This window comes from Zea mays, chromosome 1 (assembly GCF_902167145.1).
Source record: "Zea mays cultivar B73 chromosome 1, Zm-B73-REFERENCE-NAM-5.0, whole genome shotgun sequence".
NCBI lineage: Eukaryota > Viridiplantae > Streptophyta > Magnoliopsida > Poales > Poaceae > Zea > Zea mays.
In genome coordinates, this window is record NC_050096.1 from 286,439,428 (window position 1) to 286,466,426 (window position 26,999).

Consider the following 26,999-nt stretch of genomic DNA (forward strand, 5'->3'; position numbering starts at 1 on the left):
GGACAAATGATGGTGTCAGCCCGCCTCCCTACGCCGTCTCCACGCCGTCGTCGCGTAACCAATTGCTCCGGGACAGCTCGAGCCAAGCACATGAGCGTTTCTGATCTGCAAGCGTTTCGCCGAGACGAGCACGTGCCGAGGGAAACGTAAGCGGAACGCGAGAAATCTCTGGGCACGGCGCACGGTGCGGGCGCGAGTGGACCGCCGGCGGCCCAGCGGCAGCCAGCGCCGGGGTCCGGTCCGGGGTCACCGGGCGTCAAACGCGACCTGCTGGCTGCGCCGCTGCGGCCTCCGTCCCGCTGCACCGCCGGTGCTCCAACCTGGGCCAGCGGGCCACCACCACCAGACGACACCGGCCCTTTATTCCGCCCGCTTTTCCCCTTTTGCCCTTGCGACGGACGGACCCATCCCTTCGCCCATGTTTTCACTTGGCTGCCACTCCACTTCCGCTGCCGTGCGTCGGCTCCGCTCCCCCCATCTTGTCTTGAAACGAAACCCCTCAAACCCCAGAGCCCCAAAACCACCGGGAGACTCCGCGAGATCTGAACTCCATGGTGGCCGCCGGGGCAGCAGCGGCCGCGCCCCGGCTGAACCCGTCGCCGTCCCCGCACCGCCGCCGAGCTTCCTCCGCGCTCTCCCCGGCAAAGTCCAACGCCAACGCCAACACCAACGCCGGCGACGCGCGGCCCAAGCCCAAGGCTAAGGTCGTCTCCTCCCGCTACCTCGCGCCCTTCTCCAGGTCCACCTCCAGCTCGACCTCCACCTCCACCTCCACCACCACCACCACTTCGAGCTCCAACTCCACCTCGACATCGTCGTCCACGCCCTCCCGCCGCTTCGCGTCGCCGCTGCCGAGGCGCTCGGTCTCCGTCGACCGCCCGCGCCCAGCCCCGGCTGGCAATGCTGCCGTCGGGGAGACTGGGGGACCCAAAGCGGGCACCACCACCACCACGAGGAGCCTCTCCGTGGCGTTCCAGGGCCGGTCCTTCTCCTTCGAGACGAGCAAGGCGAAGCCGGCCACGTCCCCGTCTCCGTCGCGGCGACCAGTGGCTTCGGCGGCGGGGGCCATCACGCCGGAGAGGACTCGTCCAACTATGGGGACAGTGCCGGAGAGGGGGAAGGGTTTTGAGGGGGTCCATGCTCACCACAGGTGGCCAATGTCGGCGAGGCTGTCGCAGGGGTTTGAGGGGAACCCGCTTACCAAAAGCTTGGATTGCTCTTTGCACAAGAGGGACGCTGCTGTACTTGCTGCTGTCCGGTCGCTGCGGCAGTCCATGGTGTTTGAGGAGGGGGCACGGCGATCCTCGTTCGACAGTGGGGACTACTTGATGTCGTCGGACACAGAGAGTGTGTCATCTGGGAGCAATTCAGGGTCTCAGGATGCAGGTATCGGCATTTCGCACAGAGCACGACCATCCCCAAAGGGTATGAGTGTGCCAGCACGGTTCTTGCAGGATGCTGCAGTCAGCAGGTCACAAAGATTCACAGATCCTGGCACACCATACTTGGCGTATACCTCTGGGTTGGCTGCATCTCCAAGGACAGCGCCGGTTAAGAAGTCACTGCAAAATGGCTTTGTTTCGTCCCCACTGAACCGGTCAGTCAGGCAATCTTCACCAAGTAAGCTTACCGGCAATCCATCGAGGAGGGTGTCAAGCCCATCACGGTCGAGAAATTGTGTGGGGTCGGGCACTTCATCTTGGGATCACCAGGGAAGAAACTCATCTGGATCTGGTTATGCTTTGAATGGTGAAGTGAGGAGGAGGTGGCATGGGGGTAGTAAGGTTGACTGTGAGCATCTGTTGAGAATTTTATCCAATCGACATTTGCAGTGGCGGTGTGTGAACGCACAGGCTGAAGCTGCACTTTCTGCACAAAAAATGACAGCAGAGGTTAGTATATTCATTTGACAACAATTTTGAACTTCTAAATTCTAACATGTGAAATGTGTTCCTCCTGTATAATTAACATAAATTGGTATCATCTCAGAATTCAGTAGTATATGTATACATGACTGTATATTTGGATTTTATAACTTGCTTGATTTATTCAAATTTAGATTAGTTTGTGTAAGATGTAATTGATTATATTCAAGGCCAGCATTTGCAATCTGAGCTAGCTATAAACAGGAGCGATGTGCTCGCACTTATCTCCTGATTCATCTATTTTTACAAAGTAAATCTGTGAAGTTCACACATCATATAGGTTGCAACTACCTGTCTTTTGTGCCATAGTTTCTGTTATCTGAACTTTATATTTATCGAAGTTTTTTAGTTCCTTGGGAGTATGTTATGCAATAAAGGCAAACCAGGCAATCTATGTATATCAGAATACTAGATAGAAAGCATCTTGTCAGGTCTTTTATGAAATAATAAGTCGTTGTCACACACACGCAAAAAATATATAACGCAGTTGGAAAGGCAAAAAGAACCAGGAAAGATTTTACAACGACATGCCTTTTATGTTGGAGCTGTAAACAAAACTAATACCAGTAGGATCTGATTGAGAAGTATCCGTTGGCATGCTAAAAATATATGTCATGTTCATTACTTTTCAGAATGGAACTTTGTATACTGCACCTGTTTATTGCCAAACGGAAGTCTGTGGCTACCCATTTTTATTATCTTATTGGTTAGCTGAAAGTACTACTATATCAATTAAAAAATGCTAGGCAAAAGCCTTAATTTCAACCATATTATTTGTGTAGCTAAGATTGCCTTTTCTAATTCATTAGTTCTCAATAACCCTTCTTCTTTGGCCTTTTCACCAGAAGTACTTATCTGATGCGTGGATTACTACCCTAGGGATGCGTAAATCTGTTGCTCTTAAGAGGTTCCAGCTACAGTTATACCGGAACAATTGGAAGCTCATGACAGTTCTAAAGGGACAGGTAATAATCAATTTTAGTTTTCGGTGCATGACTGCTAGTTTGCTGCCTTTTCATATCTTTGCAAGATCATTTTTCTGTTAAACTTTAGAAACCTTGTTTTCTGAAATTTCATTGGACTATCTGGAACTATCATCCATGTCTGACCGACATTTGCTAGTCTGCCAGGCATTGTTAGCAAGATAATATTTTGCCAAAGAAAAAGAAGTCCCTGGAAAAAAAACTGAGAACTAGTTAGTTATAAGCACAGGGCCATCGCCCATCTGAACACATATATTCAAGTATCTGCACAATTGCAGGCTGGCCATTTTGATGCTTGTTTTCTCTGACCAATAGATTACACATGGTCCTTCACTATGAAAAACTGTATAGTTGAAAAGCAAGACCAGCTCACCAGCATGTGGACTCTGTAGTGGGCCCTTAGATATAACTGTAAGCTATTATAGTACATAACTACTAACAAATTTAGCTAGTTATATCTTAACCTGATGATAATTCACCTTTTACATTTGCCTTGTTTCTAAAAAACTAACGAGAATTGCTTGATACAGATGGGGTATCTAGAAGAATGGTCTTTGTTAGAGAGGGACTATGTGGATTCTCTATCTGTAACTGTGGATGCTCTAACTGCCAGCATTTTGTGCCTTCCTGTCACTGATGGAGCAAAGGTTGTTAATAGAACACCATTGTACAGACTTGTTTCTACATGTTTCTCTTCTGTTCTGTGTATTAAATAACATTTTTTTTTCTTTGCTACTTTGTGTTTGCAGGCTGATATCCAAGATGTGAAAAATGCTGTTGGTTCTGCTGTTGATATCATGCAAACAATAGGAAGCTCAATATGTTCATTATTAGCTAAGGTGATGTGCACATTGAATTGCTTTCCTGTTCCATTTTCTTTGTCACTAGTTGCTTGTCACAACTACATCTTAATTTATGGACGTGGGGCATATAAAAGAACTTGCATAATAAGGCTTAACAATGGATGGTTGGATTGGTTGGGACGTGATCCCAGCCAGCCGATTCCCTGATCAGACTGCATTAGAAACATTCTCCAGTTTCTGAAGCATAGGAGCTTTCTCTTCTCGAGGGTCTGTAGGGCAACGTCCTCATTATTATGCATTTGCTAGTTGGGGCTAAATTAAAGATATCACAAGCGAATGCATTTCAAAGCTCCAAGCCTCCAACTATCTTAGTAATCAATTTTTGAGAGGATTAAATATTTGTTCCAAGTTGCTGCATTTATTATTTCGTCTGACTGACTGAAATCATCTGTCGGTCTGCAGCTGGCTGGAACAAGTATTTTGGTTTCTGATCTTTCCAAAGTTGCTACCCAAGAGCGCACTCTAATGGAGCAGTCCAGAGAATTGCTGTCCACACTCGCAACAATGCATGTAAGTATCCAATCCAGCCGCCTACTGTTCTGACCCTATGTGTATTTATAGCATTTCTAATGGACACAACCCAATGATTTTGCTGAAACAGGTCAAATACTGTAGCCTACAAGGGCAGAGAGTACAGGCAACTGACAGGAGCTCCATGCATCCCTAGCCAGACTACTATAACCCCCCACTAACCGAAGAATGTAGGTGCAACTGCAAATTCTGGTGGCTTGGCTGGTGCCCACAGAGCAATCCTGACTCATCCGAAGATGCTATCTAGGCTAGGCTAGTTCCAGTGGTCTTGGTGGCTATGGCCCCCCTAGTTCTGGTTGCTGATTTGATGTATGCTAACCAATGCAGAACAGATGGCATGCGCCATGTGTATAGATGTACCTCATTTGTTGGTTTTAGTCGAGGATTAGGTCAGATGCTAACTAGAAAGATTGGGTTCCTTTTGTTCATCAGCAGATGACTAACGACTACCAGGGAAATGCAATATAACTTCTAGCGGTACGTTGGATTCCTTGCCTAAAACGCACGCGGCTACTTCGATCTTTGGAGTGACACGGTTACTTGCTGCCGATTCAAGTACCCGACTGGTGCTCGCTGCGCGTGGATGTAGGCTGCGTGTACTCTTGCAACGTTCCAACTGCAAACATATGCCGTGGGGCCTGATCTGATAGCCTCATATGCCGTGGGGCGAGACAGATTTATTTACCGGAAAGAACGCTTCCTCACCCGCAGCGACCACGACAAGTCCGTATATGTGACGCGACTCGGAGCGGACCGTCGGACGCCTGCGAGTGACCTGTGCCCGGCCGGAAACGGCGTCAGTTGCAGGAGAAGAGGCGCGGCCGACACGAGATGAATCATTGCGGCCGATTAGCTGGTGGCGCCTCTTGATCTTGCTACAGCGCCTTCCTGTCCCGTGTCTCCTCCATGTGATAGGTCTGGAGGTGTTGAGGGCACTGGTCTCATCTCACTGGCACTGCCTCTGGGGCTGCAGCAACGAAAGGAGTGGCAGGGGCGAAGCCAGCCAAGAACATCGCCGGTGTCATTACCGTTGAAGAATAGGATCATCTGCCCTTTAAAACGATCTATTATATTGTTTCTTCATTCATTTTACAAGATTCGTCGGTGTATGACACCAACAAATGCCCCTAGCTCCGCCCCCGCTTACAGCCTTGACGCATAAATCTGCAGCCTGGGATCAGGCTCAGGCATGAGATGTGATGAGTTGAACTAGCATTGTAAATCCGGAAGTCCAAAAAAGTTTTTACACCTTTCATTATGAAGCTGTACATCCAGAATTCCAGATATACTGAAGCAACCTTGAAAGTAAAAAAAAAAACAATACATTTTTTTCCTTACAGATACAATACATGCTGATGTAGTGATGTGGTGACATGTAGCTGCATATCTATAGGACAAACAAGTAATAGAATCAGCTGAGGACATTCTTTCCCAAGGCAAACTAACCCAATTTCAGAAGCAAACACATCAATATTTGTTTGAATGCCAAAGAGTTCGGGAAAAATCTGACAAACTCAATGGTGCAAGACCAGTCAAAACGTTTCAGCAACGCATGTGGAAGTGGAAATGTATAGCATGCAAGAGCGCGCGGCGCATTGAACGAATCACAAAAAGGTAAATGACCGTGGCATCATAAGCTTGATCGACAAGGAGAGAGGATAACAATAGTGGATTCCCTCGTATATTAAAGCAACAAGAGTTGTGCAAGAGATGAATTCACATCCATTATACAATAACAAACATGGTTAGGAGTCAGGGTGTGATGGCTGGCTGGCTGCATATGTGCTTTCTTTTCCTTCTTGTAAATGTTGTTAACCGGCCACTGCCAATTCTTACAGTCTGGTTTGTCACTTTGTCTTCTCTGTTTTTGAAGTTCTTGTTTTAGTAGGCTCTATGGTTGGACGTGTCTCAGAATTTTCATGTAATTTTCTCCTTTTAACCATTTCTTTTTTCCTCCATGGTCCTCAACGCCAGCAGAATCATCCCTGCCAAATCATATCATTCTTTTTCTCCAGTGAATGAATTAACACCTCTATGGGTTCTCTCTCCAACACTAGTGATAAGCAATCTTCAGCAGGTATAGCAATGCGTTTCTGCACAACTGCAGAGTTCGAAGGGCCATTTTCAATTGGGTGCTTGGCATTCTCATCAAACATATGATTTTGCACAGCATTGACTCCATCCTGAACGACACTGTCCTAAGGTTGTGTCTGAACAGCATCTTGCAATCCACTGCGGCCTGAAACTACACCAGCAGATTCTTCCTGTTCAGAGGCAGAGCCAGAGGGAGGTTCGGCATCACCTGGCACTGAACTTAATCCTTTGTTCATAGACACTCAAGGTTTCTCCAGGGCCGATGGCATTGAAGCGACTGATCGTTCCCTGACCTGTACAATTCTCTGTTACTGTGTGTCTGTGTCTACATCATTCTCAGACACACCAGCGGTTTCTGCCATAGTGCCATTGCTCATTGTGTGATGACATACTCGAGACCTTGTAGAATTCTAGAAGCACTGAAGTTTTGCACACTGTTCCCTTATCTGCAATTTTACCAAGATGTGTGTAAGTGATCTACACCATGTAAGTATGTAACTGTACATTAATACATTACTAATACACTAATAAGTAATAATGGCCTCATCCACTTTACCATTAATCAAAGGTGCACCGGCACACTCCTGCAATTCAGCTGTAACCTTCTTGGGTATTTTGATGTTGTCCATAGATACAACAGTCTCCTGACAACAGTCTCCTGCACTTCCACGGCCTCTATGAAGGCATAACCATCCTTCACATCTGAATCTGAAATATCCTTTGGTGTAGCATCCTCTGTGGATGTATTCATAATACCAGTCATAGCATCCTCTACAGGGGTGCTAATAATGTCCTGAAGATTTACTTCTGTCATGGTTAAATAAAGAGGATCTTCTTGAGAATGCAAATCTTCAAAAAAAAAGTGCAGGGTTACCTGTTATGGGAAGTGCTGAATCAGGAGTACCACCTGTGGGTTGAATTATCATCATTTCGTCCAACTTCAGTATGGTGTTTCCCTCGATGTGATCACCACCAACCTGTACCATCTTTGCAACAGTAGCTTGAGTAGGAGCCACAATATTTAGAGACTGTGTCTGATTTAGCACTTCCAATTCTTGTTCCAGTTGGAACACCACTTTGTATAATCTGCACAACATTTGACGACATAAGCATGCCCTTTCTCTTGAGGTTTAAGTAACTACATTCATAAGGACATGATGTGAGAGCAACCTGCTTAGCATCCACCCTTTTAACAGTGATGTACAAATCAATATAAATAAGTGACTGCTGCATCATTTTTGCATCAATTTCACCTAGTAATAACGTTCTAATTCGTCCCTCAACTGTATTTACCAAATTAACCTGCTTGTGGTCCAAAACATTCATCAGTGAGACATGACATGTATTCATTCGACTCAACACAGACAGATCGAAAAAAAACTATTTTAACAGTATTACCAGAACTTTATTTTTTTGAACGTAATATTACCAGAACTTTATCAGTATGCCCAGATAACTGATGGGATATGATTGGATATTGAACTGGAGTGGAGATCCAACGACGTGGAATTCTCCAATACCATTCTAGGTAACAATTCCTTGCATGGGTAGCATCTGAAGTCCTTGTTTCCTGGCGCTTAACAACAGAGATGAGCCTGTTCTCCCATTTCTTAATAGTTAATAATGTAGTTATCATGGTAAGTAGGACAATGTTGATCAGCTTTACCCTGCACTGTAACAGGTTCCCCAATGTTGATCAGCTTTACCCTGCATTGTAACACGTTCAACAACCTCAGGGCTCGTTCGGTACAATGCTTTTCAGTTCCAACCTGAACGATTCCAAGGCAAGGATTCAGTGAATTCGGTTGGTTCACTCAAACCTGGTGACCAATGCATCCGGTTAGTTTCAGTCCTGTTCGTTTCAGGTAGGAAACAGTCAAACAGATCAATTTGAGACATTCTCTCCTCTGGCATTTCAAAAAATCACAGTTTTCTAAGAAGTTTTCCAAGAAGTTGTATTCCTTCATATATGCCGAAAAAATAAAATAAGTTTTCCCTTCATACATATATTTGATCTCAACTTTCTATGAGAAGGATAAAGACACAGCCATCTCATATGAATCGTTTCGTTCTATTAACAAGAAGTTGTATTCCTTCGTATATCTCTGTGACAAAAACTTTCAGCGTCCAATTTTCTAATATGTTGATAATTATTATCAACACCGGTAACAAAAAGACTATTCATATGAATCTTCTTCTAGTAGTACACAGTATAGCAATCTCGGACTTCAATCACCCTTGCCTGGACCAACGGCCAACGGGCAAGCAAGAAAACAAAACAAAAAAAGGTTGCCACTAGAACCAGAACCAGCACACGGCCATCCTCCACTCAAGAAGACGATGGCTCTTCTGATGAACGACAACAAGAAGACAACGCAGGCGGTGGTCCTAGCCGTGCCCCAGGTGTTGCTGTTGGCGCCCGCGTCGGCCGCGATGACCTGCGTGCAGGTGGGGTCGGCGCTGTCGCTGGGCATCCCGTGCGCGAGCGCGACGGGGAGGGCCAGCGCGCTCCCCTCCGGGTGCTGCAGCGGCGTGCGCAGCCTCTCAACATGGCCACCATCGTCAGCATCCCTGCCAAGTGCGTCAAGAGCCTCGTCAAGAGCGTCAACCTTGACCACCGTCACCAACAATGTGCGCGTTGTCGTTGCAAAGATCCGATCCGAAGTATAGTTAGCCGGAATTCGTACCGGACCATAAAAGACACAGGAAAAACTTCAAACCAGACCACTTTCGTTTTTGATTTGGATCAAAACGAACAGATCATTATGAAATTGCTAGAAACGGGCCGAAACGCCGGAAACGTGGCAGGCAGCCGCAGCAGCTGAGGATGATGTAGCTGGCGTCCCTTCCGCCGCTGATCAGCTCCTTACCCCCCACTACATATTCAGACGTACTCCCTCCGTTTCTTTTTATTTGTCGCTGGATAGTTCAATTTTGTATTATTCAGCGACAAATAAAACGAAACGGAGGGAGTATCACTAATTCACAGTAGAGTATATATAGCAGTAAATAAAATTGGATGTTGCAAAGAGAGAGATAGATATTGGTGCGTTATATATACTCGGGAAACAGGTTTTATGCATGGTACCAGAGTCCGGATGAATATAATAGATGAATCTACACGGTGTCATCCTCCACTCTGCCATCCAATCCAATCCAATCCAATCACCACGCTCGTGGCGCTCGCCTGCTAGCCTATATTAAACCGCACGCACGGCCACGACCTTGCGTATCTTGGAGCCCAGCCTACTACGCAGGAACGAAGCCATCAATCAATCTGCTCGCTCGCTCGTAGTCATATCGCACCGCCGCCGCAGCAGCGGCTTCGTCCATACCATGCAGCACGCGTACATGGAGGAGGCGGCGTCGAAGGTGGATGATCACGCGCCCAAGGACAAGGAGGATGCGGCGCCGGCGTCGGTGGTGGAGGTGGATGCGGTGGAGCAGGAGGTGGCCGACATTCTGACCAACATGAAAAGGCTCATGCGGTCGCGGGACCGGCGGGACCGGCGGCGGGAGCGACGGGAACGGCGGGAGAGGCGGCGCGAGCGCGAGCGCGCACGCGCCGCGGCCGCGGTCGCCGTCCCTAGCGCTGACAGCCCGCTCGCTTACCCGCAGAGTGGCGGGGACGACGCGCCGCCGAAAGACGCTGCCGATCGGCCACGGGACCAGGTGAGTCATCTGCGATAAAGATATATGCCATCTGCAATGCAAGAAATGATGTGCCGGAACTAATCTATTCTCCTTTTCACCGTTCGTAGGCGGCGGCAAGCTCGGGCCAGCACCCGACGAAGAGGATAGTTTGGAGACTGAAATTCCCTCTCGGATCCAAAGTGATTAAGGGAAAAATTAGTTCGTTTCTCTACTAGCGCTAGTCCCCTCCAATCTAGGAGGAGGGATCTGATTAAGTAGCAGCAGGCGTCCTGTATGTGCCGGCCGTTGGCGGACCTGAACGAGCCGGCGTGCGACGAACAGCAGCAAGCACGGGCAGCGGAGGAGGAGCAGTGGCAGGCCGCGATGCAGAAGGCGTAATCGGCTGGCTAGCCAAACTGGGCTAGCACGTGGTAGAGGTAGCTAGCAGCAGCTAATATAACGTTACATTTTATGTGTTCTGGAAATTATTTGTATAAGTTAAAAACCCATTTTATGTATACGTTAAAAACTGGGCGGGCGGAGGGGCCTCTTCAAATTAAAATACTTTAAAAACTCATTTTATGTGTTCTGAAAATTATTTATATACGTTAGATTTGGTGAACCAAACAACACCTTAGTTCATCGAGCTATCGTGCGTGGAGACCAATGAGTAAGAGCCGCAACAACTATATCTAAATTAACGTTTTGTCACACCTTGATTTATGGATAAATCCAAATACATCTCACATTTGTGCCAGGATCAAGTCTCACACATATGATGACTCAATGTATAAAAAATAATGTCATATCTTTATTACTTAATATAATTTCTGTACAAAATAACAACATAAAATACACCATATGACGACAAAGATCCTGCACAACCACAAATGACTGGGAGACGATGGCCTAGTCCTCCTCGAACTCATCTTCAAGGTGATCCTCCTCTTGGTGGTTCCTGTTCTTGACCTGGTGTGATTATAGTAAGGATAAGCTCCTATACGATCATCGCTCAGCAAGTGTAAAAAAGTATTAAAATAAAAGTTGTACAACTTAAAAAGCTATTCAACTTTGTAGTTAACAATTATCCTGTTTAAATTCGTTTGTATCCTCAAATAATCAATTTATTGTAATACATGGGCAACAAAACCACAAACCACACACAAGACACGTTATAGATGTAGTAGTAGATGAGGTTTCACGCGAGGATGAGGTTGGGGGTTCGATTTTCAGCTACTGTGTAGTCGCGAATTTTGCGTGAAAAAATATCGGGACTTGTGACTTAGGACGGGCGGCGGGGCCTCTTCTAATTAAAATATTTAAAAACCTCATTTATGTGTTCTCGAAATTATTTGTACTAACAGTTTTATTAAGTCGACCACCAGTCACTACCAGAATCCGGCTCTTTGCCGAGTGCTAGACGCTTTGACGAGTGTTTTTTTGTCGGACACTCGGTAAAGAATTCTTTGCCGAGTGCCCCAATCGACAACGTAAACATGTGAAAACATATACACATGATTAAATTATTTCAGTCAAATCATTTGATAATTTAGTGATACGTTTAAAATTCAAACATTATTTGGTATGCATACACTTAACCTTTTCAAAGATTAGGTTTAAAAATAATAAGTATTAAATGTAAAAATCAATTTAAAAATATTTTCAAACTATAATACTTCCTACGTCTCAGAATATAGTTCTTTCTACCCTTTTTTGTCCACATTCAAGTGAACGATGATAATAAATGTAGACAAACATGCAAACTACATTCATAGATTAATTAATTAATGTATATTTAGTCTAAAACGAATTATATTCTAGGATGGATGTAGTATAAAATAGATGAAAAAGCTATAATGATAGTTTATAAAATGTAGTGTAGGCATGAAAAGAAGGTTTATCTAACTTTTTATCTCGGGCCATCTAAGAGACAATCCATGTCTTAACTAGGCCTATACACCCAACAATCTAGTATTCAGTGGCATGTCATGAGACGCGTCCGTAAAAAAAATCTAAGCGATCAAATATTGGATTGTTGATTTTGTGATTCTGTTGTCCATTCAGCAGACCACCTTGAGACTTCGTTAGATAAATCCTAAGGCTATAGCCTCGAACACAAAAAAAAAATAGTGTATACACGGACATTTCGTGTAATATTCTTTTCACGTTGACACAAAAGCTACAAGACAATTAGTGCAATATTCCTTTTACGTTGACATTTTTGTCGGCGTTTCGAGACCGGGGGGTCCCTAAGCCGACGAGTGAGTGTGCCGCGTGCCCCAGCCCAGATGGGTCGAGCGCATGGGCGAGCGCGAAGGGGGGAAGCGAGGTGGCCGGAGACGGGCGTGAGAGAGGTGGAAATCCCGCGGCCTTCGTGTTCGTCCCGCGTCCAGGTCGGGTGCGCTTGCAGTAGGGGGTTACAAGCGTCCACGCGGGTGAGGGAAGCGAGTGGCCCCAAGAGAGCGCCTGTCCCGTCCTCGTCCCCGCGCGGCCAACCTTCTCTAAGAAGGCCCTGGTCCTTCCTTTTATAGGCGTAAGGAGAGGATCCAGGTGTACAATGGGGGTGTAGTAGAGTGCTACGTGTCTAGCGGGGGGAGAGCTAGCGCCCTAAGTACATGCCAATGTGGCAGCCGGAGAGATCTTGGCACCCTGCTGGTGTGATGTCGTGGCTGTCGGAGGAGCAACGGAGCCTGGCGGAGGGACAACTGTCGGAGCGGTTGAGTCCTTGCTGACGTCCCCCTGCTTCCGTAAGGGAGCTGAGAGCCGCCGTCGTCACAGGGCTAGCGGGGCGCCATCATTGCCTATCTGGCGGAGCTGGCCAGATGGGACACCGGTCTTGTTCTCTGCGGCCCGAGTTGGCTCGGGGTAGGGTGATGATGGCGCTTCCTGTTGACGTGGCGGGCCTGTGCCCTAGGTCGGGCGACGTGGAGGCTCCTCCGAAGCCGAGGTCGAGTCTGTCTTCCATGGCCGAGGCCGAGCCCGAGCTCCTGGGTCGGGCGAGGCGGAGGTCGTTCGGCAGAGGCCAGGGCGGAGTCCGAGCCCTAGGGTCGGGCGAAGCGGAGTTCGTCGTCTTCTGGGGCTGAGCCCGAGTCCGAGCCCTGGGTCGGGCGGAGCGGAGTTCACCGTCTTCCGGGGCCTAGCCCGAGTCCGAGCCCTGGGTCGGGCGGAGCGGAGTTCGCCGTCTTCCGGGGCTTAGCCCGAGTCCGAGCCCTGGGTCGGGCGGAGCGGAGTTCGCCGTCTTCCGGGGCCTAGCCCGAGTCCGAGCCCTGGGTCGGGCGGAGCGGAGTTCGCCGTCTTCCGGGGCCTAGCCCGAGTCCGAGCCCTGGGTCGGGCGGAGCGGAGTTCGTCGTCTTCCGGGGCCTAGCCCGAGTCCGAGCCCTGGGTCGGGCGGAGCGGAGTTCGCCGTCTTCCGGGGCCTAGCCCGAGTCCGAGCCCTGGGTCGGGCGGAGCGGAGTTTCCTATGGCGCCTTTGGCAGGGCCTGACTGCCTGTCAGTCTCACTCTGTCAAGTGGCACTGCAGTCGGAGTGGTGCAGGCGGCGCTGTCCTTCTGTCAGACCGGTCAGTGGAGCGGCGAAGTGACGGCGGTCACTTCGGCTCTGCCGGGGGGCGCGCGTCAGGATAAAGGTGTCAGGCTACCTTTGCGTTAAATGCTCCTACGACTCGGTCGGGCGGCGCGGCGATTTAGTCAGGGTTGCTTCTTAGCGAAGGCAAGGCCTCGGGCGAGCCGGAGATGTGTCCGCCGTTAAAAGGGGGGCCTCGGGCGAGACGGAAATCCCTTGGGGTCGGCTGCCCTTGCCCGAGGCTAGGCTCGGGCGAGGCATGATCGAGTCGCTCATATGGACTGATCCCTGACTTAATCGCACCCATCAGGCCTCTGCAGCTTTATGCTGATGGGGGTTACCAGCTGAGAATTAGGCGTCTTGAGGGTACCCCTAATTATGGTCCCCGACAGTAGCCCCCGAGCCTCGAAGGGAGTGTTAGCACTCGCTTGGAGGCTTTCGTCGCACTTTTTTGCAAGGGGACCAGCCTTTCTCGGTTGCATTTTGTTCCGGTGGGTGCGCGCGAGCGCACCCGCCGGGTGTAGCCCCCGAGGCCTCGGAGGAGTGGTTTCACTCCCCCGAGGTCTTAATGCCTTGCGTAATGCTTCGGCTGGTGTGGTTGTTCCCTCATGCGAACTGGCCGTAGCCCGGGTGCACGGTCGGGGCCCAAGCTCTCGGGCTGGTATGTTGACGCTGTCAACGGTTCGGCCGGAGCCGGGTTTGCGAGAGCAGCCCCCGAGCCTCCGCACAGGGCGAGAGGGCGATCAGGGACAGACTCGGCTTTTTTACATACGCCCCTATGTTGCCTTTCCGCAAGGAGGAGGGGGGAGAGCGCCATGTTACCCTCGATGGGCACCGAACATGGTGTCTCCGGTGAGCTGCAAGCGGGTAATCCGAGTGGACGTCCGTGCCCCGTTCGTTGGGGGTCGGCTAGGGGCCCAGAGGCACGCCCAAAAGTACCTGCGGGTGATCTGCCGGACCCGGTCCCCTGGCGACGGGGTCCGAGGGCTCGATGCCTCCCTCCGATGGGATTCTGTTACAAGATCGCTCCCGCTGGTCTCGGAAATGTCCTAGGGTACCTCGGGAGCGCAGCCCGAGCCTTGGTTATGTATCGAACGTACCCCTGGTCATCCCTCGCTCGGCGTCTGAGGCGGCTGTGAACCCTTCGGGGGCCAGCCTTCGAACCCCTGATCAGTAATGGGCGCGGAGCCCGAGTAGCCTGAGGCGGCCGTGGAGCCCTTCGGGAGGCCGGCCTTCGAACCTCTGACCAGTAGTGGGTGTAGGGCCCACGCGATCTGAGGCGACTGTTGAACCCCTCGGAGGGCCAGCCTTCGAACCTCTGATCAGTAGGGGGGGGCTCGGAGCCCGGCTCCTTCACAGGGAAGGATCCTTTTCGGGGTATCCCCCTTTCCCGGTCCCTGTTGCAAGAGATAGAGAAAGAGGAAAAAAGGAAAAGGATACGAAATCGAATGACGTGGCGTACCTTTTTTGGCGCGATTATTACGGCGAAGGCGAAGCGTCGCCCGCTTCTTCTGCCAGAAGCGCCGCCTGTCCCGCCGCGGAGTTAATGCGACGGGGTGAGTTGTTGGCAGGGCGGCCGTTGCGCGTGCGCGAGCCGTTCGAGGAACGGATCACGGGCGCCCTGTCTTCACGCCGTGAGAGGGGGTTCTCTTGCTGCCCCCGGACGGGACGTGAGTCTGGCCGACGACATGACCGCTGCTCCCGCCCGCCTGCCACCGTCATTACTGCCGGCCCACTTTCGGCTGTATTGACCGTCGCGCCAGGCTGGCGCTGCTGGGTCGTGCGCTGGGCCGCCTCGAGTCGCGGTATTGGTTCCGCAACCGAAGAGGCGCGGTGGTGGCGCAAGTGGCGGTGCAGTTGCTTGCATGCAGCATCTGGCGCGCCGGTTGCGTGACGCGTGGGCCTGGGCCTCAATGCTGGCGTGTTGGGAGTCGGAGAAGCGCGTCCGCCTGGCGCGATTGCATGCCGTCTGCATGGCTGCCCGCCCCTTTCGCCCGTTGGTCTGGGCAAAAGCGGGGGGGGTCGCTTGTAACTGCTGGGCGGTTGTGTGCACCACACGAGGCGGTTTGGCTTCTTCTGCTCCGAGCCGGTTTGCGTGACATGCGGGACCCAGCCCCCGCGCCGCAGGGGAGGGCCTTGGAGCGTGTTGGAGAAGACTCAGCCCGTGACGTTTGGGGGCGCACGTAGGGAGAGTTGCCTTTAAAAGGAGGGCGACCCCTTTCGGAAGGCGACCATGTCTTCTTCCTCCCTTGTGCGTCGCGTCTTTCCACCTTCCAAGCCCCCGGATGGGGGGTACCCGCCGTCTTTTCGCCTCATCGTTGGAGGAACGCAACTCCGTGGGAGTTGGTACCTTTCAACCATCGTTCGGCTTCAAGGATTTTCATCATGCAGCCCGACTGTATCCCCCCGCCGGTGGTCACCCAAGATGGTGACCTCCAGCTTGATGGTGGGGGAAAGCGAGCCGGGCTGCGATCTTGGTCCCACCCTCAGCTTCAAGGATGTTCATCATCCTCGCTGGGGTGGGGGCCGGGCTGAGCCGGCGCTCTACCTCCCGCGCGGGTTCGCGGGTCACCCTCTCCCGCGGCGTTCGGGGGAGGGGGCGCTCACTGGCCCTGCGGGCGGCCCGGACTTCGACAACGCGGGGCCGGTCGATGGCGGGCGTTGTCACCTCCAGCGTGTCGGGCTCGTCGGCTTGGCTCCCGGCGGCCCCTCCCGCCGGAGGGCGGCTGCCGCGCCGTGTGCACGGGAGGGCCACCCAAGATGTCGCGCGCCGCTAGGGCGGCGTTCGTGTTCTGGGGTGGTCCTGCCTTTGCACCGGGATGGCGCCCTCGCGCGGAGGCCGGTGCCCCACTCGCCCGTGCTTCGGGCCTCCGGTTCTTCGTACTTGTCCTCGCCCCTCGAGCGTCGGTGTGGGCAAGGGCAAGATTGCAGCAGCGCCCACCCTGAGGCCTGCGCTGCTGCAGCTCGACCATCCGGAGCGGGGGTCGTTGTCGTCGTAGTCAGAGCGGGCGGCGGCGAGTCGCTCGTCAGTCTTCTGTTGCTCCACAGGCCCACCCCCATGGAGTGGGGTTGTTCGTACCTGCGGAGGGGGAACCAGAGTTCCGTTTGTAATGGCACCTTGAATGTCAGTGTCTTTGTTCATTGTGGCTGTCGAGGCCTGAACATGTATGTAATTTTGGCACGGAGCCGTGTCTTTTCCTTATTTTCGAGCACTAAGTCTCGCCTGTTGATTATCTGAACCGCTTCACCAAGCATGAGTCGCCCCGTGTCAAGGTGACGAGTGAGGTATCCGTATCCCGGAGGCGTAGGAGTCCCTCGGCTCGATCGGCCTCGTTGTCTGAGGCTCCTCTAGCTTAGTTAAAGAGACCCCTTGGCCGCTCTTCGACGAGCCGAGGCTAGGGGTAGCGATATCAGCATGAACAGAGGCGGAGTTGGCTCGAAAATGAAAACCTGGTTGGCCGGAGCCTAGCCGGGTTGTCCGTCAGCGGGACCGATGCCGGAGTTGATCAGCCGAGGCCTCGGACCGGGCTGGCGCCCTTGTAAGATGGTTGGCCGAGGCCCCTGGGGTAACCGGCCGAGCCGCCTGCTCGGGCCGGATTCCCGGAGAAGTCCCTAGACCGCGTCGCCGTCCGAGGCTGGGTCGGACCTCGCTGAAGGTGTCGTCGATGCCGAGGGTGCTACAGCCCCCTTCCAGCGTGAAGACCCGAGCCTGCGGGATCAGATTGTCTTGTAGCGTGTGCCTTCTGCGGCCGCTGAGGCCAGAACACACACCCTCGCTGCGTTGTAAAGCTGCGTCTCTTTTCCTCTTATTTCGAGTATCTGGACCTTTTTGTCGGCAACAGGGATGTTTGTGCGAGCGAGAGTTGCTTCTCGCGGAAGGTGATGAGTGAGGTATCCGTATCCCGGAGGCGTGGGAGTCCCTCGGCTCGGTTGGCCTTGCCGCTTACGCGTACTTTCACCCGTCCATGAGGCCCTGTCACCGACTCAGTCGAGAAGGCTCGAAGGACCGCTTCGGCAGAAGAGCTTCCGAACGTAAAGACTTGTTCGGTCCGTGGAATCACTTTATCCGAACGCGAGTTACTTATCGCAGAAGGTGATGAGTGAGGTATCCGTATCCCGGAGGCGTAGGAGTCCCTCGGCTCGGTCAGCCTTGGCTGCTTACGTGTACTCCGTCGTTTTCAGGATCCACTTTTCGAAGTAGTCAGAAAGCACGGAAGGCATTCTGGCAGAAGAGATCTTTTTTCGAGGAAAATTTTAACGCAGAGGGGGTTTCCCCCCTTTTAGCCCCCGAGGGAGGGTCGGGCTTTGCTGAGGCGAGGCCGACCCTTCCTTGATGACTAAACTTTGCGTGGGTGCGAGGTATATGAATAACTTGAAAACATCTTAAGGGTAGAAGCGACATAGCTGTTGGATGTTCCAAGCGTTGCCGTAGACCTCACCTTGACTTTTGGCCAGCTTGTACGTTCCGGGCTTCAGAACTTTGGCGATGACGAATGGACCTTCCCAGGGGGGCGTGAGCTTGTGCCTCCCTCGGGCGTCTTGCCGCAGCCGAAGCACCAGGTCGCCCACCTGGAGGTCTCGGGGCCGGACTCCTCGGGCGTGGTAGCGTCGCAGGGACTGCTGGTACCGCGCCGAGTGTAGTAAGGCCTTGTCCCGAGCCTCTTCCAGCTGGTCCAGCGAGTCTTCTCGGCTAGCTTGGTTGCTTTGATCGTTGTAGGCCCTCGTCCTCGGGGAGCCGTATTCCAGGTCAGTGGGCAAGACGGCCTCGGCCCCATAGACCAGGAAGAACGGCGTGAAACCCGTGGCTCGGCTCGGCGTTGTCCTCAGGCTCCAGACCACCGAGGGGAGTTCCTTCATTCATCGCTTGCCGAACTTGTTGAGGTCGTTGTAAATCCGGGGCTTGAGCCCTTGTAGAATCATGCCGTTGGCACGCTCTACTTGCCCATTCGACATGGGATGAGCCACGGCGGCCCAGTCCACCCGGATGTGGTGATCCTCGCAAAAATCCAAGAATTTTCTGCCGGTGAACTGGGTGCCGTTGTCGGTGATGATGGAGTTTGGGACCCTGAAGCGATGGATGATGTTGGTGAAGAACGCCACCGCCTGCTCGGACCTGATGCTGTTCAGAGGTCGGACCTCGATCCACTTGGAGAATTTATCGATGGCGACCAGCAGGTGCGTGTAGCCCCCGGGCGCCTTCTGCAAGGGACCGATGAGGTCCAGACCCCACACAGCAAAGGGCCAGGTGATGGGTATCGTCTGCAGAGCCTGAGCGGGCAGGTGGGTCTGCATCGCATAGAATTGGCACCCTTCGCAGGTGCGGACAATTCTAGTGGCGTCAGCCACTGCCGTTGGCCAATAGAAGCCTTGCCGGAAAGCATTCCCGACAAGGGCTCGAGGCGCTGCATGATGGCCGCAAGCCCCCGAGTGTATTTCTTGCAGGAGTTCCTGACCTTCGGCGATGGAGATGCATCGCTGGAGGATGCCCGAGGGGCTGCGGTGGTAGAGCTCCTTCTCATTGCCCAGCAAGACGAACGACTTGGCGCGTCGCGCTACCCGCCGAGCCTCGGCTTGGTCGAGGGGTAGCTCTCCTTGGCGGAGATATTGCAGGTACGGGGTCTGCCAATTTCGATCAGGCGTGGCCCCGCTCTGCTCCTCCTCGACGTGCAGCGTCTCGCCCTCGGGGGCCGAGGGTACCTCGGGCTGAACCGAGGACGCCTCGGGCTGAGCCGAGGGTACCTCGGGCTGGACCGAGGGTGCCTCGGGCTCGGGCGCGTCGTCGATCTTGACGGAGGGTTGATGCAGATCCCGGGAGAAGACATCCGGGGGAACCGTCGTTCGCCCCGAGGCTATTTTTGCCAGCTCGTCCGCAGTCTCGTTGTAGCGCCGAGCGATGTGGTTAAGCTCGAGCCCGTAGAACTTGTCTTCCAGGCGCCGAACCTCATCGCAGTAGGCCTCCATCTTCGGGTCGCGGCAGTGGGAGTTCTTCATGACTTGGTCGATGACGAGCTGCGAGTCACCGCGACCGTCGAGGCGTCTGACCCCTAGCTCGATGGCGATCCGCAACCCGTTGACCAGAGCCTCGTACTCAGCCACATTGTTGGACGCCCGGAAATGGAGGCGTAGCACGTAGCGTAGGTGTTTCCCGAGGGGCGAGATGAAGAGCAGGCTCGCGCCGGCTCCCGTCTTCATCAGCGACCCGTCGAAAAACATGGTCCAGAGCTCCGGTTGGATCGGAGCCGTCGGCAGCTGGGTGTCGACCCATTCGGCCACGAAGTCCGCCAATACCTGGGACTTGATGGCCTTCCGAGGGGCGAACAAGATTGTCTCGCCCATGATTTCCACCGCCCACTTTGCGATCCCGCCCGAGGCCTCTCGGCACTGGATGATCTCCCCTAGGGGGAAGGATGACACCACAGTTACCGGATGAGACTCGAAGTAATGTCGCAACTTTCGCCTCGTCAGGATCACTGCATACAGCAGCTTCTGAACTTGTGGGTAGCGGATCTTGGTTTCGGACAGTACCTCGCTGACGAAGTAAACTGGCCTCTGAACGGGCAATGCATGCCCCTCTTCTTGCCTCTCGACCACAATCGCGGCGCTAACCACCTGAGTGGTCGCGGCGATGTAGACCAAGAGGGCTTCTTCATCAGCTGGGGGCACCAAGATAGGCGCCTTTGTGAGGAGCGCCTTCAGGTTCCCGAGAGCTTCCTCGGCCTCACGGGTCCAAGCGAAACACTCGGCCTTCCTCAAGAGGCGGTACAGAGGCAGACCTCTTTCGCCGAGGCGTGAGATGAAGCGGCTCAGGGCCGCGAGACATCCCATGACCCTCTGTACGCCTTTTAAGTCCTTGATGGGCCCCATGCTGGTGATGGCTGCGATCTTCTCCGGGTTGGCTTCGATGCCTCGTTCGGAGACGATGAACCCCAAGAGCATGCCTCGGGGCACCCCGAAGACACACTTCTCGGGATTGAGCTTGACGCCTTTCGCCTTGAGACATCGGAATGTCACTTCAAGGTCGGAGAGGAGGTCGGAAGCCTTCCTCGTCTTGACTACGATGTCATCGACGTAGGCCTCGACTGTGCGACCGATGTGTTCGCCGAACACATGGTTCATGCACCGCTGGTACGTCGCACCCGCATTCCTCAAACTGAACGGCATGGTGACATAGCAGTACATGCCGAAGGGCGTGATGAAAGAAGTCGCGAGCTGGTCGGACTCTTTCATCCGGATTTGGTGATACCCTGAGTAGGCATCGAGGAAGGACAGGGTTTCGCACCCAGCAGTGGAATCCATGATTTGATCGATGCGAGGCAGAGGGTAGGGAACCTTCGGACATGCTTTGTTGAGACCAGTGTAGTCTACGCACATCCGCCATTTCCCCCCTTTCTTTCTCACAAGCACAGGGTTGGCAAGCCATTCGGGATGGAATACCTCTTTGATGAACCCTGCTGCCATTAGCTTGTGGATCTCCTCGCCTATCACTCTGCGCTTCTCCTCGTCGAATCGGCGCAGAGGCTGCTTGACGGGTCGGGCTCTAGCCCGAATATCCAGCGAGTGCTCGGCGACATCCCTCGGTATGCCGGGCATGTCCGAGGGACTCCACGCAAAGACGTCGGCGTTTGCGCGGAGAAAGTCGACGAGCACTGCTTCCTATTTGGGGTCGAGCCCGGAACCGATCCGGATCTGCTTGGAGGTGTCGCCACTGGGGTCGAGAGGGACGGCCTTAACCGTCTCCGCTGGCTCGAAGTTGCCGGCATGACGCTTCACGTCTGGCACCTCTTTGGAGAGGCTCTCCAGGTCGGCGATGAGGGCCTTGGACTCGGCGAGGGCCTCGGCGTACTCCACGCACTCCACGTCGCATTCGAACGCGTGTTTGTACGTGGGGCCGACGGTGATGACCCCGTTGGGGCCCGACATCTTGAGCTTCAGGTAGGTGTAGTTGGGGACGGCCATGAACTTCGCGTAGCATGGCCTCCCCAGTACCGCGTGGTAGGTTCCTCGGAACCCGACCACCTCGAACGTCAAAGTCTCCCTTCGGAAGTTGGAGGGCGTTCCGAAGCAGACGGGAAGGTCGAGTCGTCCGAGGGGCTGGACGCGCTTCCCAGGAATGATCCCGTGGAAGGGCGCAGCGCCTGCTCGGACGGAGGACAGATCGACGCGCAGGAGCCTGAGGGTCTCGGCGTAGATGATGTTGAGGCAGCTGCCCCCGTCCATCAGGACCTTGGTGAGCCTGACGTCACCGACGATGGGGTCGACGACGAGCGGGTATTTCCCCGGGCTCGGCACGTGGTCGGGGTGGTCAGCTTGGTCGAAGGTGATGGGCTTGTCGGACCAGTCTAGGTAGACTGGCGCCGCCACCTTCACCGAGCAGACCTCCCGGCGCTCTTGCTTGCGATGCCGAGCCGAGGCATTCGTCGCATGCCCACCGTAGATCATGAAGCAGACGCGGACCTCGGGGAACTCTCCTGCTTGGTGATCTTCCTTCTTGTCGTCGTCGCGGGCCCTGCCACCCTCTGCGGGTGGCCCGGCCCTGTGGAAGTGGCGCCGAAGCATGACGCACTCCTCAAGGGTGTGCTTGACGGGCCCCTGATGGTAGGAGCACGGCTCCTTGAGCATCTTGTCGAAGAGGTTAGCACCTCCGGGGGGCTTCCGAGGGTTCTTGTACTCGGCGGCGGCGACAAGGTCCGCGTCGACGGCGTCTCGTTTCGCTTGCGACTTCTTCTTGCCTTTCTTCTTGGCGCCGCGCGGAGTAGACGCCTCGGGAGCCTCTTCCGATGGGCGACCCTGGGGCTGCTTGTCCTTTCGGAAGATAGCCTCGACCGCCTCCTGGCCAGAGGCGAACTTGGTGGCGATGTCCATCAGCTCGCTCGCCCTGGTGGGGGTCTTGCGACCCAACTTACTCACCAGGTCGCGGCAGGTGGTGCCGGCAAGGAACGCGCCGATGACATCCGAGTCGGTGATGTTGGGCAGCTCGGTGCGCTGCTTCGAGAATCGCCGGATGTAGTCCCGGAGAGACTCTCCCGGCTGTTGCCGGCAGCTTCGGAGGTCCCAGGAATTCCCGGGGTGCACGTACGTGCCCTGGAAATTGCCGGCGAAGGCTTGGACCAAGTCGTCCCAGTTGGAGATCTGCCCCGGAGGCAGGTGCTCCAACCAGGCGCGAGCAGTGTCGGAGAGGAACAGGGGGAGGTTGCGGATGATGAGGTTGTCGTCGTCCGTTCCACCCAGTTGGCAGGCCAGGCGGTAGTCTGCGAGCCACAGTTCCGGTCTCGTTTCCCCCGAGTACTTTGTGATAGTAGTCGGGGGTCGGAACCGGGTCGGGAACGGTGCCCGTCGGATGGCCCGACTGAAGGCCTGCGGACCGGGTGGTTCGGGCGAGGGACTCCGATCCTCCCCGCTGTCGTAGCGTCCCCCACGCCTGGGGTGGTAGCCTCGGCGCACCCTTTCGTCGAGGTGGGCCCGACGGTCGCGACGATGGTGCTCGTTGCTGAGGTGGCCCGGGGCCGCAGGCGCGGTGGTGCGCGTGCGCCCAGTGTAGACCGAGGCTTCCCACATGAATCGGGAGGTCGCGACATGAGGTTCCGAGGGGTATCCCTGCCTTCGGGAGGCAGAGCTCTCGGCCCGTCGGACCGCAGCGCCTTCCAGGAGATTCTTGAGCTCTCCCTGGATTCGCCGACCCTCGGTGGTTGATGGCTCCGGCATCGCGCGGAGGAGCATCGCTGCGGCCGCCAGGTTCTGACCGACCCCACTGGATGCGGGTGGCGGCCTGACCCTGACGTCGTTGGCGACGCGGTGCTGGAAACCCTGGGGCAAGTGACGTATTTCTCCGGCCGGGGGTTGGCCCGCCCATACCTGCCCGACGTCCCGGCGGATCGGCTCAAGCGCTCCTGCTCCCTCGTCGAGCCTGGCCTGCGCCCCGCGGACTTGCTCGAGCTGTGGGTCGTGACCCCCCGCCGGAACGGGGACCACAGCTAGCTCCCACGGGATGTCAGCGCGAGGCACCGGCCTAGGGAGATCACCGTCCTCCGGCATGCCGAGATGGTTGCCTTCGGAGGGATCCCCTAGCTCGACGTGGAAACATTCGCGGCTTGGGCCGCAGTCCTCGTCGTCAAGGCTACGGCTACCGTCGGAACAGTCGGAGAGGCAGTAGTCACATGCGGTCATAAAGTCCCGCATGGCGCTGGGGTTGCCAAATCCAGAGAAATCCCAACAGATGCTGGGATCGTCATCTTCCTCGGACCCAGAGGGCCCGTAGGTCGAGACGTCCGTCAATCGGTCCCAAGGCGACCGCATACGAAACCCCAGAGGGGTTGCACTCGCCTCAACGAGAGCGCCCGCCAAAGCGAGGTCGCTAGGCAGGTTGAGGCCGAGTCGAAATGACGTAAGATGGGAATCAGTCAGTACCTTTTGGTTGACGAGGAGCGACATAGTCACGTCGGGGACTGATTGCACCGTCGTCTTAGGTACGAGGGCGACGTCCTGCAAGCCCTCCGCGAGCGCGCTGGCGTCGTCCACTTGCTCGGGATTGGTGTGTCGCGGGGGGACGGCGCTCGCCTTCGTCTCAAACGCGAGGTCGACGCCCGACGCGCCCCCCGTTGGGGCGCTGGGGACGTCGATTCGCTCAATAGCCGACGAAGCGCGGCCTCCCGCTTGGCCTTGGTTGCCCCGCCTCCTCCTCCGTTGGCGGGGGAGAGGACGGGGCGAGCTCGAATGTTGTTCTTCCACCGCGCGGGGAAGATGTCGTCGATTCCGCCGCCGGCGGGCGGGTTGTCGGCCGCCATTGTCGTTGTCGCGCGGCGGTGGAAGGAGTATCATGTCGTAGCTGCCGTCGAAGGACATGAACTCGAGACTCCCAAAACGGAGCACCGTCCCGGGCCGGAGAGGTTGCTGGAGACTGCCCATCTGGAGCTTGACGGGAAGCTGTTCGTCAACACGCAGCAGGCCCCTACCTGGCGCGCCAACTGTCGGCATTTCGAGACCGGGGGGTCCCTAAGCCGACGAGTGAGTGTGCCGCGTGCCCCAGCCCAGATGGGTCGAGCGCGTGGGCGAGCGCGAAGGGGGGAAGCGAGGTGGCTGGAGACGGGCGTGAGAGAGGTGGAAATCCCGCGGCCTTCGTGTTCGTCCCGCGCCCAGGTCGGGTGCGCTTGCAGTAGGGGGTTACAAGCGTCCACGCGGGTGAGGGAAGCGAGCGGCCCCAAGAGAGCGCCTGTCCCGTCCTCGTCCCCGCGCGGCCAACCTTCTCTAAGAAGGCCCTGGTCCTTCCTTTTATAGGCGTAAGGAGAGGATCCAGGTGTATAATGGGGGTGTAGCAGAGTGCTACGTGTCTAGCGGGGGGAGAGCTAGCGCCCTAAGTACATGCCAATGTGGCAGCCGAAGAGATCTTGGCACCCTGCTGGTGTGATGTCGTGGCTGTCGGAGGAGCAACGGAGCCTGGCGGAGGGACAGCTGTCGGAGCGGTTGAGTCCTTGCTGACGTCCCCCTGCTTCCGTAAGGGAGCTGAGAGCCGCCGTCGTCACAGGGCTAGCGGGGCGCCATCATTGCCTATCTGGCGGAGCTGGCCAGATGGGACACCGGTCTTGTTCTCTGCGGCCCGAGTTGGCTCGGGGTAGGGTGATGATGGCGCTTCCTGTTGACGTGGCGGGTCTGTGCCCTAGGTCGGGCGACGTGGAGGCTCCTCCGAAGCCGAGGTCGAGTCTGTCTTCCATGGCCGAGGCCGAGCCCGAGCTCCTGGGTCGGGCGAGGCGGAGGTCGTTCGGCAGAGGCCAGGGCGGAGTCCGAGCCCTGGGGTCGGGCGAAGCGGAGTTCGTCGTCTTCTGGGGCTGAGCCCGAGTCCGAGCCCTGGGTCGGGCGAAGCGGAGTTCGCCGTCTTCCAGGGCCTAGCCCGAGTCCGAGCCCTGGGACGGGCGGAGCGGAGTTCGCCGTCTTCCGGGGCTTAGCCCGAGTCCGAGCCCTGGGTCGGGCGGAGCGGAGTTCGCCGTCTTCCGGGGCCTAGCCCGAGTCCGAGCCCTGGGTCGGGCGGAGCGGAGTTCGCCGTCTTCCGGGGCCTAGCCCGAGTCCGAGCCCTGGGTCGGGCGGAGCGGAGTTCGTCGTCTTCCGGGGCCTAGCCCGAGTCCGAGCCCTGGGTCGGGCGGAGCGGAGTTCGCCGTCTTCCGGGGCCTAGCCCGAGTCCGAGCCCTGGGTCGGGCGGAGCGGAGTTTCCTATGGCGCCTTTGGCAGGGCCTGACTGCCTGTCAGTCTCACTCTGTCAAGTGGCACTGCAGTCGGAGTGGTGCAGGCGGCGCTGTCCTTCTGTCAGACCGGTCAGTGGAGCGGCGAAGTGACGGCGGTCACTTCGGCTCTGCCGGGGGCGCGCGTTAGGATAAAGGTGTCAGGCTACCTTTGCGTTAAATGCTCCTGCAACTCGGTCGGTCGACGCGGCGATTTAGTCAGGGTTGCTTCTTAGCGAAGGCAAGGCCTCGGGCGAGCCGGAGATGTGTCCGCCGTTAAAAGGGGGGCCTCGGGCGAGACGGAAATCCCTTGGGGTCGGCTGCCCTTGCCCGAGGCTAGGCTCGGGCGAGGCGTGATCGAGTCGCTCGTATGGACTGATCCCTGACTTAATCGCACCCATCAGGCCTCTGCAGCTTTATGCTGATGGGGGTTACCAGCTGAGAATTAGGCGTCTTGAGGGTACCCCTAATTATGGTCCCCGACAATTTTTAAATATTTTTAATTATATATATATATATAGATTGTATATTAGGAGCCCTGGGCTTCCAATAACTAAAGGAAGCACGGGTCAGACAGTGCAATCCGGTCGAGCCGGACCACATCCGGACGTCTATAAAACAGGACCCGGAGTGCTAGAGTTCAGTTTTTCACGCCCCATCTCGATTCATTAGCGACGGCGGTTGCCCGATAGCGCGCGCGGCGGTGGACCCCGACCAGTGGCTGCGGTGGCCGTGGCTCCCCGACCTCGACATGCGGTGGCGGCGGTTCCCAGGCCGACGGTGGCGGCCCTCGATCCAGAGGGCGAGCGGAGGCAGCGCCCTTGTGCGGCGGCGGCGGATCCCAGGCCGGTGGCCGCAACTCCATTACCTCGACGCGCGTTGGCGGAGGTTCCTCGATCCACAGCGAGGCCCTTGTGCGGGCAAGCGTCGGCGTCCCCGAAGCCCCGAGGAGACGGCACTACCAAGGCCGACGAGCAAGCGACGCCCGTCGACGTGCGAGTAGCGACGGCGACACATGAGGCGCGATGTTCGAGCGAGCGATGTCACGGAAGGGGCGAGATGCGCGCAGCGATGATCGCGCGTGACATCCTCCGATCCGCCGCATTTTTCTTTTCGTTTATTGTGTTTTATGCCTACCACATTTATTATTTACGCTAAAAATTGTACGATTTTATGCTTTAACACAGAGTTCGTATATCAGTT

At 55.2% G+C, this 26,999-nt stretch overlaps 1 protein-coding gene across 1 annotated transcript; it reads left to right on the forward strand.

Moving 5' to 3' along the window:
- The first annotated feature begins 461 nt into the window (after positions 1 to 461).
- On the forward strand, positions 462 to 4,701 carry LOC103644047 (QWRF motif-containing protein 2-like). The gene is made up of 6 exons (NM_001347046.1): positions 462 to 1,892; positions 2,771 to 2,890; positions 3,439 to 3,555; positions 3,658 to 3,747; positions 4,174 to 4,281; positions 4,373 to 4,701. Exons 1-6 carry the CDS (start codon positions 552 to 554, stop codon positions 4,436 to 4,438), a joined length of 1,842 nt encoding a protein of 613 aa, NP_001333975.1. The 5' UTR covers positions 462 to 551; the 3' UTR covers positions 4,439 to 4,701.
- Positions 4,702 to 26,999: the final 22,298 nt, after the last annotated feature.